The following is a 20,607-nucleotide window of genomic DNA, read 5'->3' as shown; positions in this document are numbered from 1 at the left end:
CTAATTCTCTTTTCACACACTTTGTTCTATGCATTTCTTTTATTGGGGGTTCCTGAGTTCTACCCTTTTATAATAAAATGGTAATCTAGGAACTAAAATGTTTCTCTGAGTTCTATGAGCCACTTTAGCAAATTAATCAAATCCAAGGAAGTGGTTGTTGGAACCTCTGATTTATAGCTGATCAGGCAGAGGCATGGGTGACAACCTGGACTTGTGATTGGTATCTGGTGTGTGCATGTGCATGTGTGCACATGTGTGCAAGTGCGAAATTCTTGTGGGATAGAGAAAGCCTTTAATTTGTGGACCCGATGCTATCTCTGGCTAGTGCTAGAATTGAGTTAAGTTGTAGGACATATAGCTGGTGTCGGAGAATTGCTTGTTGTGGGAAATTGCCCCCACAAATTGGAATTGGGCACAGAATGGTTATAGATTCAAGCAGCTCAGTGAACCCTAAATAAGAAATCTGTGCCTGGTCACATCATTTTAAAGCTGCTGGAAAACAAACATAAAGAGAAAGTTCTTGAAAGCTTCCAGATAAATGATCCTTTTTTTTTTTAATATTTTTATTTATTTCTAGGAGAGAGAGAGACAGCATGAGCAGGGGAGGGTCAGAGAGAGAGGGAGATACAGACTCAGAAACAGGCTCCAGGCTCCGAGCTGGCAGTCAGCACAGAGCCCGACGCGGGGCTCGAACCCACGAACCGCGAGATCATGACCTAAGCGAAAGTCGGACGCTTAACCGACTAAGCCACCCAGGCGCCCCAAATGATCCTTTATATACTGGAGAAAGTGATTTAATGACTGAGAGTTTTAATCAGAAACCAGGAAGGCTAAAAGATAGTAGAACAACATTTTTAACGTGCTGAAAGAAAAAATATCCTGTCAACTCATTATTCTATATACAAGAAAATACTCTTCAAGAATAAAGGTGAAATATGCATTTTCAGGTAAATAACAAACAAAGAGAATATGCTACCATCAGAACTAGCTACAAGAAATATTAAGCTTCTTTCACCTGAAGGACATGATATACAAAGGAGACTTGGATCTTCAGGAATGAATGAAGAGCACTGGAAATGGTAAATATAAAAGACTTTTTTCCTCTTAGTTTCTTTAGAATACACATGATTGTTTAAAACATAATTTTTGATACTGTGTTGTGTAATTTATAATGTAGATGTAATATACATGACACCTATAAGATGAAAGACCGTGAGTGTCTCTGTGTTGTGAAGGGGATAAATGGACCTATATGGTTGCAAGGTTTCTGTATTTTACATGAAATGGTACTATATTAATTCTAAGTATGCTGCAGAAAAGTTTAAAAATATCTTTTAATCCCTGTAAGATTTCTACATTTACATTTAATAAAATAAAATGTTTTATTTTATTATTAAATTTTAAAAAATATTTTATTTATTTATTTTAAAAATATTTTATTTATTTTTGAGAGAGAGACAGAGCATGAGCACAGGAGGGACAGAGAGAGAGGGAGACACAGAATCTGAAGGCAGGCTCCAGGCTCTGAGCATAGAGCCCAACACAAGGCTTGAACTCACAAACTGTGAGATCATGACTTGAGACAAAGTCATTCAGTTCATCAATCGAGCCACCCAGCCACCCCTCTTTTATTACTTTTTTAAGTGACCTCTACACCCAACGTGGGGCTAAACTCACAACCTTGAGATCAAGAGTTGCGTGGTCCACTGCCAGAGCCAGTCAGGCACCCCTAAAGTACTGTAATCTTGAGGCTTCTTTATTTTATGTGAAGTCATACTATATTCACTCTATGTAGACTGTGAAAAGTTAAGGATTACAACATAATCCCTAGAGAAGCCACTAATACGTAATGCAAGGAAGTATAGCTAAATGACAATAGATAAAACAGAAGTCTAAATGTATTTAATAATCTAAAAAAAGTGGGAAAGCAGGGGAAAGGTGAATAAAACCCAGAGAAGACAAACAAAAAAATAAAACAGTATACCTAAATGCTACCATATCAATACTTAGGGTAAATGTTAAGGACTATGTAGTCCAAATAAAAGGTGGAGATTAGCAGAATGTATAAAAGCAAGACCCAATTACATGCTGTCTATAAGAGATACACATTAAGTATAAAGACACAAATGGGTTGAAACAAATGGATGAAAAGGGATGAACCATAAACACAGTAAGACCTAAGAAAAATAAAAACATATCCATACAAAGATTTGTTTATGGATATCTGGAACAGCTTTAGTCACAACAGTCAAAAATTGGAAATAGCTGAAACATCCTTTACCAGGTGAATGGTTAAACAAAATGTGGCATATTCGTACAATATACTACTAGTCAGCAATAAAAAGAAACTAACTACTGGTATAAACAACAACATGGATTAGTCTCAAAATATGAAAGAAAAAAGTCAGACACAAAAGAAGTATGTACTGTATGATTCTATTAGTATAGAATGCAAACTAACCTTTAGACAAAAAGCCCATCAGTGGAATATTCTAGGGAATGAGGGAGGAAAGGATAAAGGGGCAAAAGGAATCTTTCAGAGATGATAGAAATGTTCTGTATTTTGATTGGGGTGATGATTTGTGGGCATATAGAACTGTCATAACTCACTGAATTGTGCACTTTGAATGGATACAGTGTACAGTATGTAAATTATTCTTTTATAAGCTTGTTGAGGAAATTTTTTAAATTTCAATTTTCAAATAACTTTAGATTTTCTGCTGAACTCTAAAAAAATTCTTTAATTCAATTTAAAAAAAGGGAGGAACTGACATTTTTCTGAGACCACGGCTTCTGTTAATGAAATAAGCTGATGTCTCTCTGTATTAAAAATCTTTAGGTAATAAATACAACAATGGTTCTAATTTAGCCTTAACACCACAGGGAAATGACTTTAATGTGGTTATCAAAGGCAAACTCGATGAACAGCTGCATTTTCTGGTTCATTTTCCAAGACCCTGAAAGGGGAAAACAATCAATATGTGGAGTTTGACAAGTGCACTGAAGCATGAAGCTTAAGACAGGCTTTTTGTTTTTGTTTTTACTTTTTTCTGGAATCCTTTAGAAAGCAATGAATCTTTATCTTCTGTGTTTGGGTTGTTAACATTTGGTGTTTCCTGAGAACACATATGGATAAAATACCTTTCCCAAAGAGCAGACATTGATCCCCTAGCAAAGTCTAGAGGAAATACTAACCAGATGGTTTGTGAGCACTTAGAAAGGGAACCTGATATCCTTGTGTACAAGGCTGAGAAATGTAGGCTGGCTGACAGCATCATTAGGTTGATTTGTAACTGGCTGAAAGACTAACATACCCAGTAAGTGCACTGCTGTCAATCTTGACAAACGCCCCCCTGGATGCCAAAGTGCATTGATCATACTGGCCATTTTAATTTTGGCATATTTATTACTTAGCCATTCTTTAGAAGGCTGTTATAAAATTTTTATTATATGCAAATGAACACATGCAACACATATTTAAGCTACAAGCATAACAGCAAAAGGAACACTCATGATTCCTTTATTCTACTTAAGATGTAGAACATCAACAATACTACTAAGGTATCTGTATGCTTTTTTCTGATCTCTTCCAAGGGACACCTTGCCACACTGATTTTTGTTTATCATTTCTTTTGTTTTAAAAGTAGTTTTATTTTAGACAAATACTTTATTATTTAATTTTGATTGAGCTTTATAAAGAGGTATCATATTTTATATCCTTGTTATCTGCTTTTTCCCTCAATATTGAGAAGATTCATTCATGTTGTATGTAGCTATGGTTCATTCATTTTCATAACTCTATGATATTCCACTTTGTGAATACCCCTTATAATATTTATTCATTCCTCATTCAATGGACATTTGAGTGGCTTCTAATTTTGGGGCTTTTTGAATAATGTCAATATTCACATTCCTGTATGTGTTTCTGGGTACACATTTGTAGAAACTTTTGGAGATATTATTCTAGGAACAGAATTGCTGGGTTACAGGATATTGTGAATGTTACTTTACAACAGAATGACAAACTGTACCAATTTACACTCTATCAGTGTATGAGAGTTTCTATTTTTTTTTTTAAACTGTTTTATTTATTTCTAGGAGGGAGAGAGAGAGAGACAGCGTGAGCAGGGGAGGCTCAGAGCGAGAGGGAGTCACAGACTCCGAAACAGGCTCCAGGCTCTGGGCTGGCAGTCAGCACAGGGCCCGACGGGGGGCTCGAACCCACGAACCGCGAGATCATGACCTAAGCGAAAGTCGGACGCTTAACCGACTAAGCCACCCAGGCACCCCTATGAGAGTTTCTATTGCTCTGCTATTGTCAACACTATAGTGAGACTTGTTAATTGTTTACAAACCAGTGAGCATAAAATGGTATATCATTATTTCAATTTGTACTTCCCTGCTTACTAATTAGGATAAGAAATTTTCTTATATTAATTTGCTACCAACATTTCTTTTTCTGTGAAATGCCTGTTCAGATCTTTTGCTCACTTCAAATTTGGATTTTTAAAAAAGTTCTTTATTCTGGGGTGCCTGCATGGCTCAGCTGGTTAAGTGTCTGACTTCGGCTCAGGTCATGATCTCACAGTTTGTGGGTTTGAGGTGGGCATCTTGCTCTGTGCTGACAGGCCAGAGCCTGGAGCCTGCTTATGATTCTGTGTCTCTGTCTCTCTCTGTCCCTCCCTGTGCTAGCGCTCTTTCTTTCTCTCTCAAAAATAAATAAACATTAAAAAGAAAGTTTTAAAAAAGTTCTTTATTCTGGATACCAACTCTTTATTGGTCATAAGAGTTAGAAATATAGTTATGATTTATCTTATCACTTTCAACATGGTGTCTTTTGAGATTGGGGGGTTATTTTCTTGTTTCTTTTTCCCTCTCTCCCTCCCTTCTCCTTCCCCTTTCCTTCCTTCCTTCCCTCCCTCCCTTCCTTCTTCCCTCCCTCCCTCCTTTTCTCTCTCCCTCCCTCCCTTCTTCCTTCCTTCCTCCTTTCACTTCTTGAAGAATTTGTATAAGATTGGACTGATCTGTTCCTTGAAAGCTTGATATAACTTAACTGTAAAGCTATCTAAGATTGGTACCATTCCAATGTTTAAAAGNCAAACCGTGAGATCATGACCTGAGCTGAAGTCGGACGCTCAACTGACTGAGCCACCCAGGTGCCCCACCATTCCAATGTTTTATTTGTGAGTCAAATTTGGTATATTTTTAGGAATGTGTCAATTTCTGTGTAAATGTTCGAATTCATAGTTCTATCTCCAGTTATATGCCCTTTTCCGAATCCTAACATAGTTTCTTGTGCCTCCTTCTTTCTCTTTTCCCTTAATTAGAATCACCAGAGGATTCTCTGTTTATCAGTTTTTTCAAAGAGCCAACTTTTGAATTGTTGATTATTTCCATTGCTCTTTTCAACTAAGGCAATAAAGAGAATGCTTTAAGTATGTGAGATTTGGAGTCAGACTGCTTAAACTTGAATCCCTGCTCTATCTCTTAACTAAGAAACCTTGGGAAAGTTAATCTGGACAAGAAACTATGCTTTAGTTTCTTCATCTAAATACATGAGAATTAATAAGATAACATGTGGAAACTATTTAGAACAGAAAGTATTTGGACAGTGTTTAATAAAATGTTGCTACTATTATGATCCATAAACAGAAGTTAGAGTAGGTTAAGAGAATGTGGCTTTTAGTTCATGTATCTTTTCCTTGAGGCTCAGAACTTACTTAAAAATGAGACAAGCTAGCAGCATTATTTCCTCCATTGACAGTTGTTTTATGGGGTTAACTTTGGCTGCTAGAATTGCTAGGCTTTCTTAGATCCTAAATTTATGATCAAGATCCAGTATGAGGGATCTGCTCTAACAAGCAGGGTTGGTTTACATGCAAAGAGGGTATGTAAAGATAAAAAAGTCTGCCACTTCCCCTGTCAGAGGTATACCTCCTCATATCTCTATTTCATAGGTCAACACTTCCTAGTCCTCTTTTGAGAGCAAAAGAGGAACAAAATGGATAAATAACAGAAAAGAAAGGCCACAAAAACTGTTGGAAATGTTTTATGATTTTTTTATATGAAAACAAAATACCAAATACATGAATTATAACAATGTAACCTAGGGACACCTGGCTGGCTTAGTCAGCAAAACATGTGACTCTTGATCTCAGGGTCCTGAGTTTAAGTCCCACACTGGGCCATGGAGCCTACTTAAAAAAAAACAAACACAAAAAAACAATTATGTAATCTAAACATGATTGTGGAAACTGAGAAACAATGTGCAAATATAAAATCAGTGTAATGGGGTAGTGGGATTATGAATGGTTTTAAATTCAAAAATTATTTTATGATCATATATTCTTTTTCAATAAAAAATTATTAGATCTTGAAATGTTCTCAGTTAAAAGGCATATATAAAAAGGTTCTACTATTACTACTATTAATATCAACAGATAACATGTATTTACTGCTAACGTGACAGGCACTGTTCTATGTGCTTTACACACATTGCAAGGTATATTTAATCCTCATATAAGCCCTATGAGGCAGCTACTCTTATTAACCCTATTTTGTAAATGAAAAATTGTGGAATAGAATGTTTAAATAACTTGTTGAAGTCACACAGTTCTTCAGCAAAATGTAAAAATCCAATTGGATGGTTAAATAAATAGTGATTAATTTATGTAGTAAAATGCCTCACAGCTACTAAAAAGGAATATGTACCAATATGGAAAAAATTATTAGATAATTAGTGAAATGAAAAAATAAAAATGCAGACAGAATATAGTTACATTTTTGTGAAAGTATTAATAATGTTACATATATGCCTATGTTCACATATGTGTAAGGAGAATGATTCAGCAGAATGTACCCACACTGCTGATGGTGGTTATCTCTGGAAAGCAGAATTTTGGGTCCTTCTGAACCATCTATATTATACTCCTGCAATGTTTAAATTTGTACAACTTATAACTTAAAAAACATTAAAATGACCAGATAAAAGCTACTACAAAGAGAGCTAGGCTGGATCTTTCAGCTAAATTTTAAAACAAAGAAAAAAGAAACAAGTTAGACCATTCAAGCACAGCTGAAAGGAAGTACCACTCATGTGGTTGCAAGAAAATATATAATTGGCTATACAGTCTGAACATTAAAAAAAAAGTTAACTGATATGAATGTGATTTAAAGTTAATCTCTTCCTTTTAGATTTTGTTAAAACCGTTCTAAAATGTGGCACCTGGGTGGCTCAGTCGGTTAAGCCACCGATTTCAGCTCAAGTCAAGATCTCATGGGTCATGAGTTCGAGCCCCATGTCCAGCTCTGTGCTGACTGACAGCTCAGAGCCCGCAGCCTGCTTCAGAGTCTGTGTCTCCCTCTCTCTGCCTCTTCCCCATTCCCATGCTGTCTCTCTCACTCTCAAAAATGAATAAACAGAGACAGAGCATGAGCGCTGGAGGGCCAGATAGAGGGAAACACAGAATCTAAAACAAACTCTAGGCTCTGAGCTGTCAACACAGAGCCCAAGGTGGAGCTTGAACTCATGAACCCCGAGATCATGACCTGAGCCAAGTCAGATGCTTAACTGACTGAGCCACCCAGGAGCCTCTAAACAATTTTTTTAATAAAATAAAAAAGTTTTATAATGTATAATATATACATTATATAATTATATATTTATTATATTTATATATTTATATATAATTATATAATGTATAATATTTCATTTCTTTTTTTTAATGTTTATTCAGTTTTGAGAGAGAGAGAGAGCACAATCTGGGAGGGGCAGAGAGAGAGGAGGACAGAGGATCTGAAGCAAGTTCCATGCTGACAGCAGAGCTAAATGGGGGTTTGAACTCATGAATCATGATATTATGACCTGAACCAAAGTTGGACACTCGACCAACTGAGCCACCCAGACACCCCTACTTTCTTAATCTCTAAGTTCATTGTTATCTTGACGATTCTGGACCTTGCAGTCTGTGAGTCATCTTTACAATTAGTTTTCAGTGTGCAGGACTGCACTCTTGGAGGCAGAATTTAGACTAATTGAAGGACTTATTCTCATAGTTACTTTTTTAAACAAATCTGCAATATCAACATTTCCCTGTAACCTGTCTCCTTCTCCAAAAGTGGAGTATAGCCACTTTTTATTTAATTGATGATCATGGTTACCAGAGTTAAAAAATGTAAATAGACTTAAGAAATGTTTAATTAATTTATGATATTCATGGGCTACAAAGGGAAGCTCTGAGTGTTTAAGATATGAACCTGACTATTTGAGTTGATGTCAGAGACAGTGACCATCACCTGTTCGAAATCATTTTTCCCCCCATTATTCACTTATTTTTTCAAGAAACATTTATTGAGGATCTTCTATGTGCCAGGCAGAATGATATATGCTGGTGATGGTTAGACATTAGACACAGTCTTATCCTCAAGTACCTTACAGTCTACTTGGGACCCGGCCATTAAAAACAAATCTCAGAAATATTAAACCGCCTACATGCAAACATTTTCAAAACTATTAACAAGATTAGCTAATTTTTACTCAACATTTATTATATACTAAGTAATTAATACACATGATCTCATTTAATCCCCACAGCTACTGCATAGGGAAGGGATTAATAACTAGGGCTTAGACACTAAGTACCTTGCCCAAAGTTACATAGCTAGTAAGTGAGAGAACTGTAATTAAGACTCAGGCAACCTGATTTCAGAGCACTCATCCTTTTGAGAATGAGAGAAGTTGCTTTTCCTAATCTCTCCATAAGGACACCAAGATGAGGCAAACATCAATGGAATAAAAAGAATTAATTATGAGGAAAGTACAGGCAAACTGGGAAGATTTCAAGCTACGAACCATACATACACTTAGCCCACGAAGAGGAATTACAAGCAATTTATGGAATGATGTATTATTTATAAGCAAATAGGAAGTTACTGGAAGAATCAACAGCAGTGACACAAGGCAGAAAAATTCTTGCCTGAATGTCAAATCTCTTCTATACAGCTCTACTCACTAACTATTCTAAATAAAGGCACTATGTAGAGAGTACTCTGAGCTCTGTGCCACTAGAGATATAGTAAATTCTTTCTGGATACAGTCACTTAAGAGAGAAAAGGACATAGTCCATGCCTGCATCCATGGCCAAAGAGACGGAAAAATAGCTTCTTTCTCAGATTCAGTTTGAGAACCTACTAGTGGGACTCTGGTGGCCTAAGGAACTATGATGGCCTGACTATACTCCATCCACACACACAAAATCATGCAGCCAGTAAAAAATAAGACAAATCTATATATACTAACATATATAGCTGTCCAACACACAAAGAAGGTTATAGAGTATTACATATGTCATGATCCCATTAAAATAGTAAATGTGCACTTAATATATATTTTATATATATAGGTCTATATATACACCTAGAAACACCTGTCTGAACTATAGTGAAATCTGTTAGCTTCTTTTCATTGAAGAACAAAAAGACCATGGAAAATAATCTTCTTGACTACTCATTAAAATTCTTTTTACCTTTTCCTTTAATTCTTACCATCGCTGCTAGACTCTTCAACAGGGGATACTGAGTCCGGACACTCTAGGACTCCCTTTGTGATCTCAACCACCTGAAGTCTCCTGACCCGTACAAGGTCTGTATCTTTCAATCCTTCCTCCAGTTGTTTGACCACTTCTTTTCCAGGCTGGGAAGTCAGAACAGTAATCTGGAAATAAATCCAAGAATCAACGTGTCTATTTTCCCTGCTGTACAGAATGAAGAACATAACAGATTACATCTGAAGGATAAACACAGCAGAAGACTTTGGTGGTGGCTTTTGTCTTTAAGGCAAAGAAGAGGGTTTCATGGTAACTTAAGAATCAAATTTCATTTGACAGATTGTGGTGGGAGAGGTCTGGTGGGACAAATCCTCACAGGGCCCTTCCAAACAGGCGGGGCCTACCCCAGAAAGTGACAAGTGAGAAGTCGTCCCTGCTTTAGTTTTTTAAGATTGCTTGAAGCACTGGCAGTGTCTCTCATGCTCAAAATGAATTAATGTTCAAAGGCGACAAAGGAAAGAAAATCTTTGAATTCCACTCACTAAGCGTGTATTAAATATCAGAGAGTCTCAATGCTTCTTTCTCATGGTGGTGCTTCCACATGGACTTCTCTTCTTGTTCAACCTGGATTCAGGTGAACTGTTTTTCTTGCTCTCAACTCTAAAATGTACTCACTTTTGATCAGTATATCTAACCTAAAAGAATATTGAGGTGTTTGTATATAATGTGAATATTTTATTCCACCTGAATGAACATACTATATATTTTCATTAGCAGTTTTGTCTTGAATTTGAAAATCTGGAAAGCAAATATTAAATATATGCAATTCTCTTTTGTACTTGGACTTTTTTTGGTGTGTAGACATTTTTGATTAATGAAGAAGGAGGCAGATAAAAGAAGTTATTTTTTAAACTCATCTGTTTGATGCTTGAGGTTTCTGGAGACTGAATGTGTTTTTAACTCACAGTCACTCACACACCCACTGGAGTATCGAGGCATGGCTTACTTACATATTTTTAAGATTGTCTTAGTTTGTACCATAATTTTAGCAGTCTTTAAATTTGCACATTTGTTAACTCTAAGAAAATTTACTCAATTAGATGCCAAGATTTGATTAAGAACAATTGTAAATCCCCCCCCCTCCCCTTTTTAAAGTAGGCTTCCCACCCAGCAGAGCCCAATGCAGGGCTTGAACTCATGACCTCAGATCAAGACCTGAGCTGAGAGGAAGAGATGGATGCTTAACCCACTGAGCCGCCCAAGTATCCTATCAATTGTAAATTTTTAAGGATGCCCAGTAAATATAGATACTGATATAGCCAGTTTAGCAATTGCTTCATAAGTTCCAACAATCCAGAGGCAGATGGCATATTCAGATTTTATTTTGATTTCAGTTTTCATTATAATTCATGTCAGCCCATATTTTTAGCATCCCTCTCTATGCCTAATTCTGTATTAAGAATTGTACAGGCTATATAGGAAAAATGGAATCATTTCTCTGCCTGCAGGGAGATGAAAATCTAGCCTTGAAAATTACCTTCAAAGTGTACGAAACAGGGAAAAATAATGAGGATGATAAATAATGAAGCATCTAGATGGACTGAAATGGGCATAAAGTCTTAAGGCCAGTATCTCTTACCTCCAGGGAAGTGTAGCTCAGAGCTGCACCTGTGGTCACATGTCTGGTGTACTGTTTGAACTGCTGGAGCCCATCCTCTACTGCCAGCTGCAGAGAAGTGCTGTGTGCTTTGAAACAGCCTTCTTGCTGCAACGTGCGGAGTTCTGAGATGCAAGTCTGCAGCCTAGCAAAGTTCCCTTTCACTTGCTGCAGAGAAAAATGAACCAAAGATGAACATCTTTAGTGACCTAGGTTCCAGATTAATTGGCAGTCTAACTTAATTATCAATTACTCCTCAGGGGTCCCTTCCCTTCCTGAAAACCTGCTTATTTGACCAATATCTACTCCATGCCTACTATGCTCTAGGCACTGCACTAAAGTCTTCCATACACCAGAGGAAAGAAAATTTGTAGCCAAAGGGCTTTGATTATGTGGAGTTATCAGAAATAGGAAAGGAAGTGTTGGAACTCATTCACTCGCCCAAAGGAAAGTTTAGTTGTGACTGGTGAGTTTTACTTTGGGGTGGTCTACAAACTGGAGGCCTAGCAGGGTCACTCTTAAACATTATTTTCATTTCTTAGTCAGTTTAGGCACTGGGAGCCTCTCTACTTCCCAGAAATGAGGATTCTGATGTGGTTGATCATTTCAGAACTGATAAGGTCCTATCCAGTCTGCTCCTCAGGATCACTTTGGTAAAGAAGAGATGCTTGGCTCAGCCTGCAATCAGCTCAAGGAGCCAACAGGTAAACCTCTTGGTTCTCCTCACCCTCCTTTTATAAAAAGTTGCTATCGGGAAGAAACTTAATATAATGTGATTCTAGATCAATGTTACCTCTCCTAAGGATGTATATACATTGTGAATAAATGTGGGATGAAAATTTGTGACACTATTTAAATTCCAAGCATCAATAGCAGGTGGGTGCTGGGTGGAGAAAAATTATTATTATTATATTATTATTTTTAATCCTTACATTNCCTGACTTATTTTGCTCAGCATAACACCCTCAAGTTCCATCCATGTTATTACACATGGCCAGATTTAATTCTTAGGTGGAGAAAAATTATATTTGGCATGACGAAACCTTCCTGAAAAAGAGCAGAACTGGGCAATATTTGCAAAATGCACATAAAATTTATAAGCATGAGCTGCAATACTGCAATACTTAAGCAAAGACTGCTTAAGTCAACCCCTCCTTCACTCAATTCCACAGCTGCTTACTTTGCTATATGTTCCTCTCCCTGAGTTTCTGGGAAAAACACAAGAAATAGGATGTAATGCTTATACAAAAAGAGCTTGCAATTTAAATAGGAAGATAAAAAACCTAGTCAAGAAAGCAAAGAGAACAAATGAGACCATAGGTATAGACTAGGGGCCTTCAAGAATTTCTTTTCATGTACCCCCTAAAAGAATCTGATGAATGATACCCTCATTCATTCATTCATTCATTCATTTCAAGTTTTTACTTAAATTTTAGTTAACATGTAGTGTAATATTAGTTTCAGAGTCGAATTTAGTGATTCATCACTTAATATAACACCCATGCTCATCACAAGTGCCCTCCTTTATCCCCATCACCTGTTTAACTCTCCCAACCCCCCTCCCACCATCCCTCCAGCAACCCTCAGTTTGTTCTTTATGGTTAAAAGTCTCTTTTATGGTTTGCCTCTCTCTTTTTCCCCCACTATGTTTACCTGTTTTGTTTCTTATTTTCCACATATAAGTGAAATCATGGTATTTATCTTTTTCTGACTTAATTTCACTTAGCATAATAATCTCTAGCTCCATCCACACTGTTGCAAATAGCAAGATGTCATTCTTTTTGATGGCTGAGTAATATTCCATTATATATAATATATATACCACATCTTCTCTATCCATTCATCAGTCAATGGACATTTGGGTTCTTTCCATAGTTTGGCTATTGTTGATACTGCTGCTATAAACATAGGGGTGCATGCATCCCTTTAAATCTGCATTTTTGAGTAAATACTTGGTAGAGCTATTGATGGATTGTAGTTCTATTTTTAACTTTTTGAGGAACCTCCATACTGTTTTCCAGATTGGATGCACCAGTTTGCATTACCACCAACAGTGTAAGTGGGTTTCCCTTTCTGGGCATCCTCGCCAACACCTATTGTTTCCTGCGTTATTCATTTTAGCTATTCTGACTGGTGCAAGGTGATATATCATTGTAGTTTTGATTTGTATTTCCATGATGAGTGATGTTGAAAATTTTTTCATGTTATGTAAGCCACCTGTATGTCTTCTTTGGAAAAGTGCTTATTCATGTCTTTTGCCCAATGCTTAACTTCTGCCCATTGTTTTTTGGGTGTTGAGTTTGTTAATAAGTTCATTATAGATTTTGGATACTAACCCTTTACCAGATATGCAATTTGCAAATATCTTCTCCCACTCCAGAGGCTACCTTTTAGTTTTGCTGATTGTTTCCTTTACTGTGCAGAAGGTTTTTATTTTGATGAAGTCCCAGTAGTTTATTTTTCCTTTTGCTTCCCTTGTTTCAGGAGACATATCGAGTAAGAAATTGTTACAGCCAATGTCAAAAAGGTTACTGCCTGTGTTCTCCTCCAGGATTTTGATGGTTCCTTGACTCACATTTAGGTGTTTCATCCATTTTGAATTTATTTTTGTGTATGGTATAAGAGAGTGGTCCAGTTTCATTCTTTTGCATGTTGCTATCCAGTTTTCCCAACACTATTTGTTGAAGAGACTATCTTTTTTCCATTGCATAGTCTTTCCAACTTTGTTGAAGATTAATTGTCCATATAGTTGTGGGTTCATTTATGAGTTTTCTATTCTATTTCATTGATCCATGTGTTTGTTTTTGAGCCAGTACCATACTGTCTTGATCACTACAAGTTTATAATATAACTTGAAGTCTGAAATTGTGATACCTCCAGCTTTTCCTTTCTTTTTAAGATTGCTTTGGCTATTTGGGGTGTTTTGTGGTTCCATAGAATTTTAACACTGCTTGTTTTAGCTCTGTGAAAAATACTAGTGGTATTTTGTTAGGGACTGCATTAAATATGTAGATTGCTTTGGGTAATATAGGCATTTTAACAATATTTGTTCTTCCAATCCATGAGTATATAATGTCTTTCCATTGCTTTCTGTCATCTTTAATTTATTTCATCAGCGGGTTATAGTTTTCAGAGCACAGATCGTTTTATCTCTTTGGTTAGATTTGTTCCTAGGTATCTTATGATTTTTGGTGTAATTAGGATTGATTGCACTTGATTTCAATCAAATGGGATTGATTCCTTGATTTCTCTTTCTGCTGCTTCATTATGTGTATTGAAATGCAACAGATTTTGGTATGTTGAAATTGATATGTGCGATTTTGATACGTTGTATCCTGCAACTTTATTAAATTTGTGTATCAGTTCTGGCAGTATTTTGGTAAGTATTTTGGGTTTTCTATATAGAGTATCATGTCATCTGTAAATAGTGCAAGTTTGATTTCTTCCTTGCCAATTTTTAAGCTTTTTATTTAGTTGTCAAAATGCTGAAGTCAGGACTTCCAGAACTATGTTAAAGAACAGTGGTGAGAGTGGACATCCCTGTCTTGCTTCTGACCATAAAAGAAAAGATCTCAGCTTTTCCCCACTGAGATTATTAGCTGTGGATTTTTCATATATGGCCTTTATTTTTTGAGATGTGTTCCCTCTAGCCCTACTTTGTTGAGGGTTTTTATCATGAATGGATGTTGTACTTTGTCAAATGATTTTTCTGAATCTATTGAAAGGATCATATGATTTTTATTCCTTCTTTTATTAATGTGGTGTATCTTGTTGATTGATTTGCCAATATTGAACCATGCTTCCAGCCCAAGAATAAATCCCACGTGGTCATGGTGAATGATTCTTTTAATGTACTGTTGGATTGAATTTGCTAGTTTTTTATTGTGAATTTTTGCATCCATGTTCATCAGATATTGGCCTGAAGTTCTCTTAAAAAATTTTTTTTTTGGAGGGGGCACCTAGGTGGCTCAGTTGGTTAAGCATCTGACTTCAGCTCAGGTCATAATCTTGTGGTTCCTGAGAGTTCAAGCCCTGTGTTGGGCTCTGTGCTGACATCTTGGAGCTTGGAGTCTGCTTCAGATTCTATATCTCTCTCTCTCTGCCCCTCCCCTCCTCATGCTGTCTCTCAAAAATAAATAAACACTTAAGAATCAAAAAATTTTTTAAATGTTTATTTATTTTTGAGAGACAGAGAGAGTGCATGCAAGCAGATGAGGGGCAGAGAGAGAGGAAGAGAGATAACCCCTAAGCAGGCTCCTTGCTGTCAGCATAGAGCCCAGTGTGCAGCTCAAACTCAGGAACCATGGGATCATGACCTGAGACAAAATCAAGAGTCAGATGCTTAACTGACCGAGCCACCCAGGCACCCCAAATTTTTTAACGTTTATTTATTTATTTTTGAGAGATAGAGAGCAGGGGAGGGGAAGAGAGAGAGGGAGAGAAAGAATCCCAAGCAGGCTCTGTGGCCATGAGCACAGAGCCTGAGGCAGGGCTCAAACCCACAAACCACAAGATTATGTACGACCTAAACTGAAACCAAGAGTCAGGTGCTTAACTGACTGAGTCACCCAGGCACTCTTGCATTTTTATTTTGAAAACTGAAACAAAAAGCTTGTTTCCTATAATTTTTTTTTTTTTTTTTTTTTTTTATGTAGTAGGATGACCTTCTGATACTTCTGCAAGGAGGATACAATAACCTTTAGGGAAAGGATTACAAATTGGAGATGATCTTCCAACAAGATTTGAAAATATTGCCTATTTTGTATTGGAAAATTCTGCCAAATGCAATGGTTTTGGAAATATTGGAAATTAAGCTGTTCTTTTTTACATTCACCAAATAATAGGGGCACTTACTGCTTGAGAACTCTCCTGGTTGATAACTTGGTATAGCAGGAGGCCATGCACCCAATTCATCTAAAAGACAACATCATTTAGACAAGCTAAACAGAAAGTAGGCTAAAACATAACTACGCATTATATCCATATCCCTTGGCCCTACAGGGAGCTGTTAGATAAAGAAGGAGAAAATAGGTGGTAGGAAGATGAGGTCTGGTGCCTTTGAACTAGAGTTGTGCAAATTACCTGCAATTTGTAATCTGAGCAGTCAAATGTTACACCTCCAACTCCCCCTTCCCTGGATGGAAAGTTTGGGATTACCATTGTGGAAGATTCACATTTCCATTGTGGAAGATTTAGGAAGTTGCTGAGCTGAAGTGTGGTCCAGTGAATCAGGTACTGACGTTGCCTACAACATTGTTTGGAGCTATTATCACAAACTCAAGTTCTCTGTCTTAGATGTCTAGGTGGTTTCAAGGTACTGGAGTGGAGACCCTGATTCAGTTGGATGGGCTTTGCACAGAGAGGCGGAAATTGGGATGAATGGGTAAGGACTGATGGATCTTCACTGCATTTCTTTCAGCTTTTTGTGTAGACTAATGGTACAAATGTGCCTAGAGGATGTTCTTTTCCTAGATCTAGTACCAGTGTGTTCTCCTTGCTCTAGGCAGTTTAGGATAACAGACTGATGTCTCATTGGAAATCAGATGAAAAAATTAGAATATGCTTTAGCGTCAGTGATTTTCAAAAATCTTTTTTTTGAAAAAAAATTGTAAAAAATTTTTCATAGAATCTCCATATGCACATTGCATTTTATCAGCACAAACGTAATTTTAATATTTTATTTTTTATTTTCTATATATAATACATGGACCTGGTTCAAAATTTAAGGGTTGTAAAATGATATGTGGAAAAAAATCACTTTTCCACTCTTACCCTTCAGTTAACCAGTGGTTTCCTGGAGGCAATCAATATTGCTACCTTGTTGGGTATCTTCCCAGAGACTTTTTTTTTACATGAAAGAAAATATAAAAGATAAATTTTTTCCTCTTACCAAAATAAAAGAAACTCTGATAGTCTTTTGTATCTTGATTGTGTTCCATAGTGTACTTGGACAATCATTTCATTCAATAGATAAAAATTATCTTAATTTTTAAGCTACAGAGTATTCCCTTAATGGATGGAACATAATTTTATTTAACCAATTCCCTATTGATTGACATTAGACTGCTTTCAATCTTTTGCTACTGCAAACAGTGCTGAAATAATAATACTTAAATCATTTTTTATGTTTAAAAATTTTTTTTTTATTTCTGAGAGAGAGAGAGAGAGACAGTGTGAGCAGGGGGTGGTCAGAGAGAGAGGGAGACACAGAATCCGAAACAGGCTCCAGGCTCTGAGCTAGCTGTCAGCACAGAGCTTGACGTGGGCCTTGAACCCACGAACCGTGAGATCATGACCTGAGCCGAAGCCAGACGTTTAACCGACTGAGCCACCCAGGCACACCAAATCATTTTTTAACATATGAAAATATATCTGTAGGATAAGTTCCTAAAAGCAGGCTTGCTAGGTTAAAGGGTATGATACTGTCATCAAATTGCCCATCAGAGAAATTGTATTAATTTATACATCCATAAATGGCATGTAAGTGTGCCTGTTTCTTTAAAACCTCATGAACAGCAGGTTATTAAACTTAAAAAAATATCTCTGGCAATCATACAGGTGAAAAATAATAGCATCTCAATGTACTTTTAACTTTTTATTTTATAAGTGAGATTGGGCATACTTTGATATGTTGAAGGGTCATTTATATTTCCCTTTCTGAAAACTATCATGTATATCATTTCTCATTTCCTATTGATTACTGGTCTTTACGTTATTGATTATGTAGGGTTTTTTTTCCAAGCATATATTTTCTATTTTTATATAGCTGAATTTATTAATCTTTTATTTTTAGAATTTGGGGTTTTGTGTTATTGTTAGGAAAGCCTTTCTTACTCTGATATTTCCTCCCTTTCCTCTGTAAGCTAATTATCAACATATTGCCTCTCAGATCCAATTCATCCTTCAATATACCTCTGCAATAATGGACAGAATCTCTTTAAACATTTCTCCTTTACAAGGGCCATGATGTTAAACAATTGAGTAGACAGCGCTGGAGGAATGCTGCAGGAGGAAGATGCTTTCCTGCTGAAAGCAATGGGTGTGAGAACATCTGATAGTGCTCCACACATGAGCCCAGAACTTGCAGAATCCTGAAGTTACACACTGAATGTTTATGTTCCCTTAAAATTCATATATTCAAGCCATAACCTGCAATGTGGTGGCCTTTAAAAGTGAGGCCTTTATGGGGGGAGGGGGGGTGGGCATGGAGGAGGACACGTGGGGATGAGCACTGAGTGTTATGTGGAAACTAATTTGACAATAAACTATTAAAAAAAAAAAATAAAAGTGAGGCCTTTAGGAAGTAATTAGGTTTAGATGAGGTCATGAGGATGCAGTCTCCATGATGCGATTACTGCCCTCATAAGAGAGGAAGGACACCAGAGTTCTCTCTTCATGTGCATGCACCCAGGAAAGGCCGTCTGAGCACACAGCAAGAACCTAACTGTCTGCAAGCCAGAAGAGGGCTCTCACCAGAACCTAGCATGCTGGCACCCTGATTTCAGACTTCTAGCCTCCCAGATTTTGAGAAAATCAATGTGTACTGGTTAAGCCATCTAGTCTACATTATTTTGTTATGACAGCCTGAGCTAAGACACTGGTAATCACCTAGTCCTGGCTTGGTGATCACCTTTCTGCGGTTCTCTTGGCATAGACACTGGATGCTTCAGGACTCCTGCCTGCACTGATGCCCCACTCCCTCTGTTCACCTCAGAGATCTGTCTCTTGTAAACCTCCCAGTGATGCTGCTCTTTCCACATGGACACTGTCTGCTCTAAGCATCCTGTCATCTCCACTCTGCACACTTTCGCACCAGTCACTGCTTAAAGCTCATCTATACCTGGAGGATTGCAGTAGCGCTGGACCAGCTCTGGCTTGGGAAAACCAGTGAACTTCTCTGCATCCAGTGAGCTGCAACTATACTCACTCCAACTGGATCTGAACTCCAGCCTTGGGAAAAGAGTCCATTTTCCAAGTTTATCCTTCCTTGAGATCACTCCCTCAGCTCTAAGATACCATAAAAAGTTCTCTTGTATCTTACAGCTGCTTTATTATCATAGTTTAATATGTTAAACTATGTAAAAATTCTCCATATAAACTTCTGTTTAAATCACTTTTGGTTTCTCTCTCCTGACTGGACTCAGACTGGTAGCCTGTTGTTCTATATTTTTACATTTAAATCTATCTGGACTTTATACTGATGGAAGCAGTGAGCATGGATCTAACTCAAGTTTTTCCTACATGGCTATCCAGTTGACACAAGCATTTATTGAATACTTTTTCCAATTAATTTTATTATTTTTATTTTTAAAATTATTTATTTATTATTTTTTAGTAATCTCTACACCCAATGTGGGACTGGAACTCACAACCCCAAGATCAAGAGTCACATATCTTCTGACTGGGTCAGCCAGGCACCCCTTCAATTAATTTTAAATACCATCTTTATTATATACTAAATTTCCACATATATTTGAGTCTATTTCTGGACTTTAGATTATATTCCATTGCTGTATCTTTTCAATCTCCAGTATCACACTGTGAATATATGTTTAATATTGAGAGGAATAGTTCCTAGCTATTTTTTGCTTTTTTTTTCTAATTTGAACTTTATTATCAGGATTTCTAGTTTTCTTATTGGAAATTTTACTGGGAATTCTATTATATTTACAGGTTAATTTAGAGATATTGGAATCATTCTGGTCTGAATCTTCCCCAAGACTAATGATTTTTAATTTGTGCAAGTCTTCTTCTGTGTTTCTCAACAGCATTTTAATTCATATAAGTCTTGCACATATATTATTAATTTCAATACTAAGTATTTGATAATTTTGGTTACTGATGAGATCTTTTCTGCCACTTTAACTTCTAACTTGTTGTTTTGGATATTTTAAAGGTATTATTATCTGTATTACTTTTTGTATCAGACTATTGTCATGAATTATTTCATTGTTTGAAGTAATTTTCTAGTTTATTCTCTTGGACATTATCATTAATTTGCAGATAATAATCATTTCATCTTCTTATTTCCTATTTTTATTACGATTGTTTTTCTTGTGCAATTGCATCAGTGAAAATCTCCAGAATACTTTTAAATTTTTTTAAATGTTTTTTAAAATTTATTTCTAGGAGAGAGAGAGAGAGAGAGACAGCGTGAGCAGGGGAGGGTCAGAGAGAGAGGGAGACACAGAATCTGAAGCAGGCTCCAGGCTCTGAGCTGGCCAGTCAGCACAGAGCCCGAAGCGGGGCTCGAACCCACGAACCGCGAGATCATGACCTAAGCGAAAGTCGGACGCTTAACCGACTAAACCACCCAGGTGCCTCTCCAGAATACTTTTAAATAACAGTGATAATAACACAGAAATACATTTAGTGTCTTTTCATTAAATATGATCTGATTCTTGA

General features: G+C 36.8%; 1 protein-coding gene across 1 annotated transcript in view; it reads right to left on the bottom strand.

The window, feature by feature from the left end:
• M1AP (meiosis 1 associated protein) overlaps positions 1 to 20,607 on the bottom strand; it is a 71,291-nt gene that overhangs the window by 33,528 nt on the left and 17,156 nt on the right. Inside the window, exons 3-4 of the mRNA XM_077766224.1 lie at positions 11,185 to 11,370; positions 9,544 to 9,712 (exon numbers count right to left, since the gene is read on the bottom strand). Coding sequence (XP_077622350.1) covers positions 9,544 to 9,712; positions 11,185 to 11,370 — 355 coding nt within the window. The remainder of the gene's footprint in view (positions 1 to 9,543; positions 9,713 to 11,184; positions 11,371 to 20,607) is intronic.

The sequence above is a fragment of the Crocuta crocuta genome, unplaced genomic scaffold, assembly GCF_008692635.1.
Source record: "Crocuta crocuta isolate KB4526 unplaced genomic scaffold, BGI_CrCroc_1.0 scaffold113, whole genome shotgun sequence".
NCBI lineage: Eukaryota > Metazoa > Chordata > Mammalia > Carnivora > Hyaenidae > Crocuta > Crocuta crocuta.
Note: the sequence above shows the minus strand (reverse complement) of the source record. Positions and strands in the feature narration are given on the sequence as shown.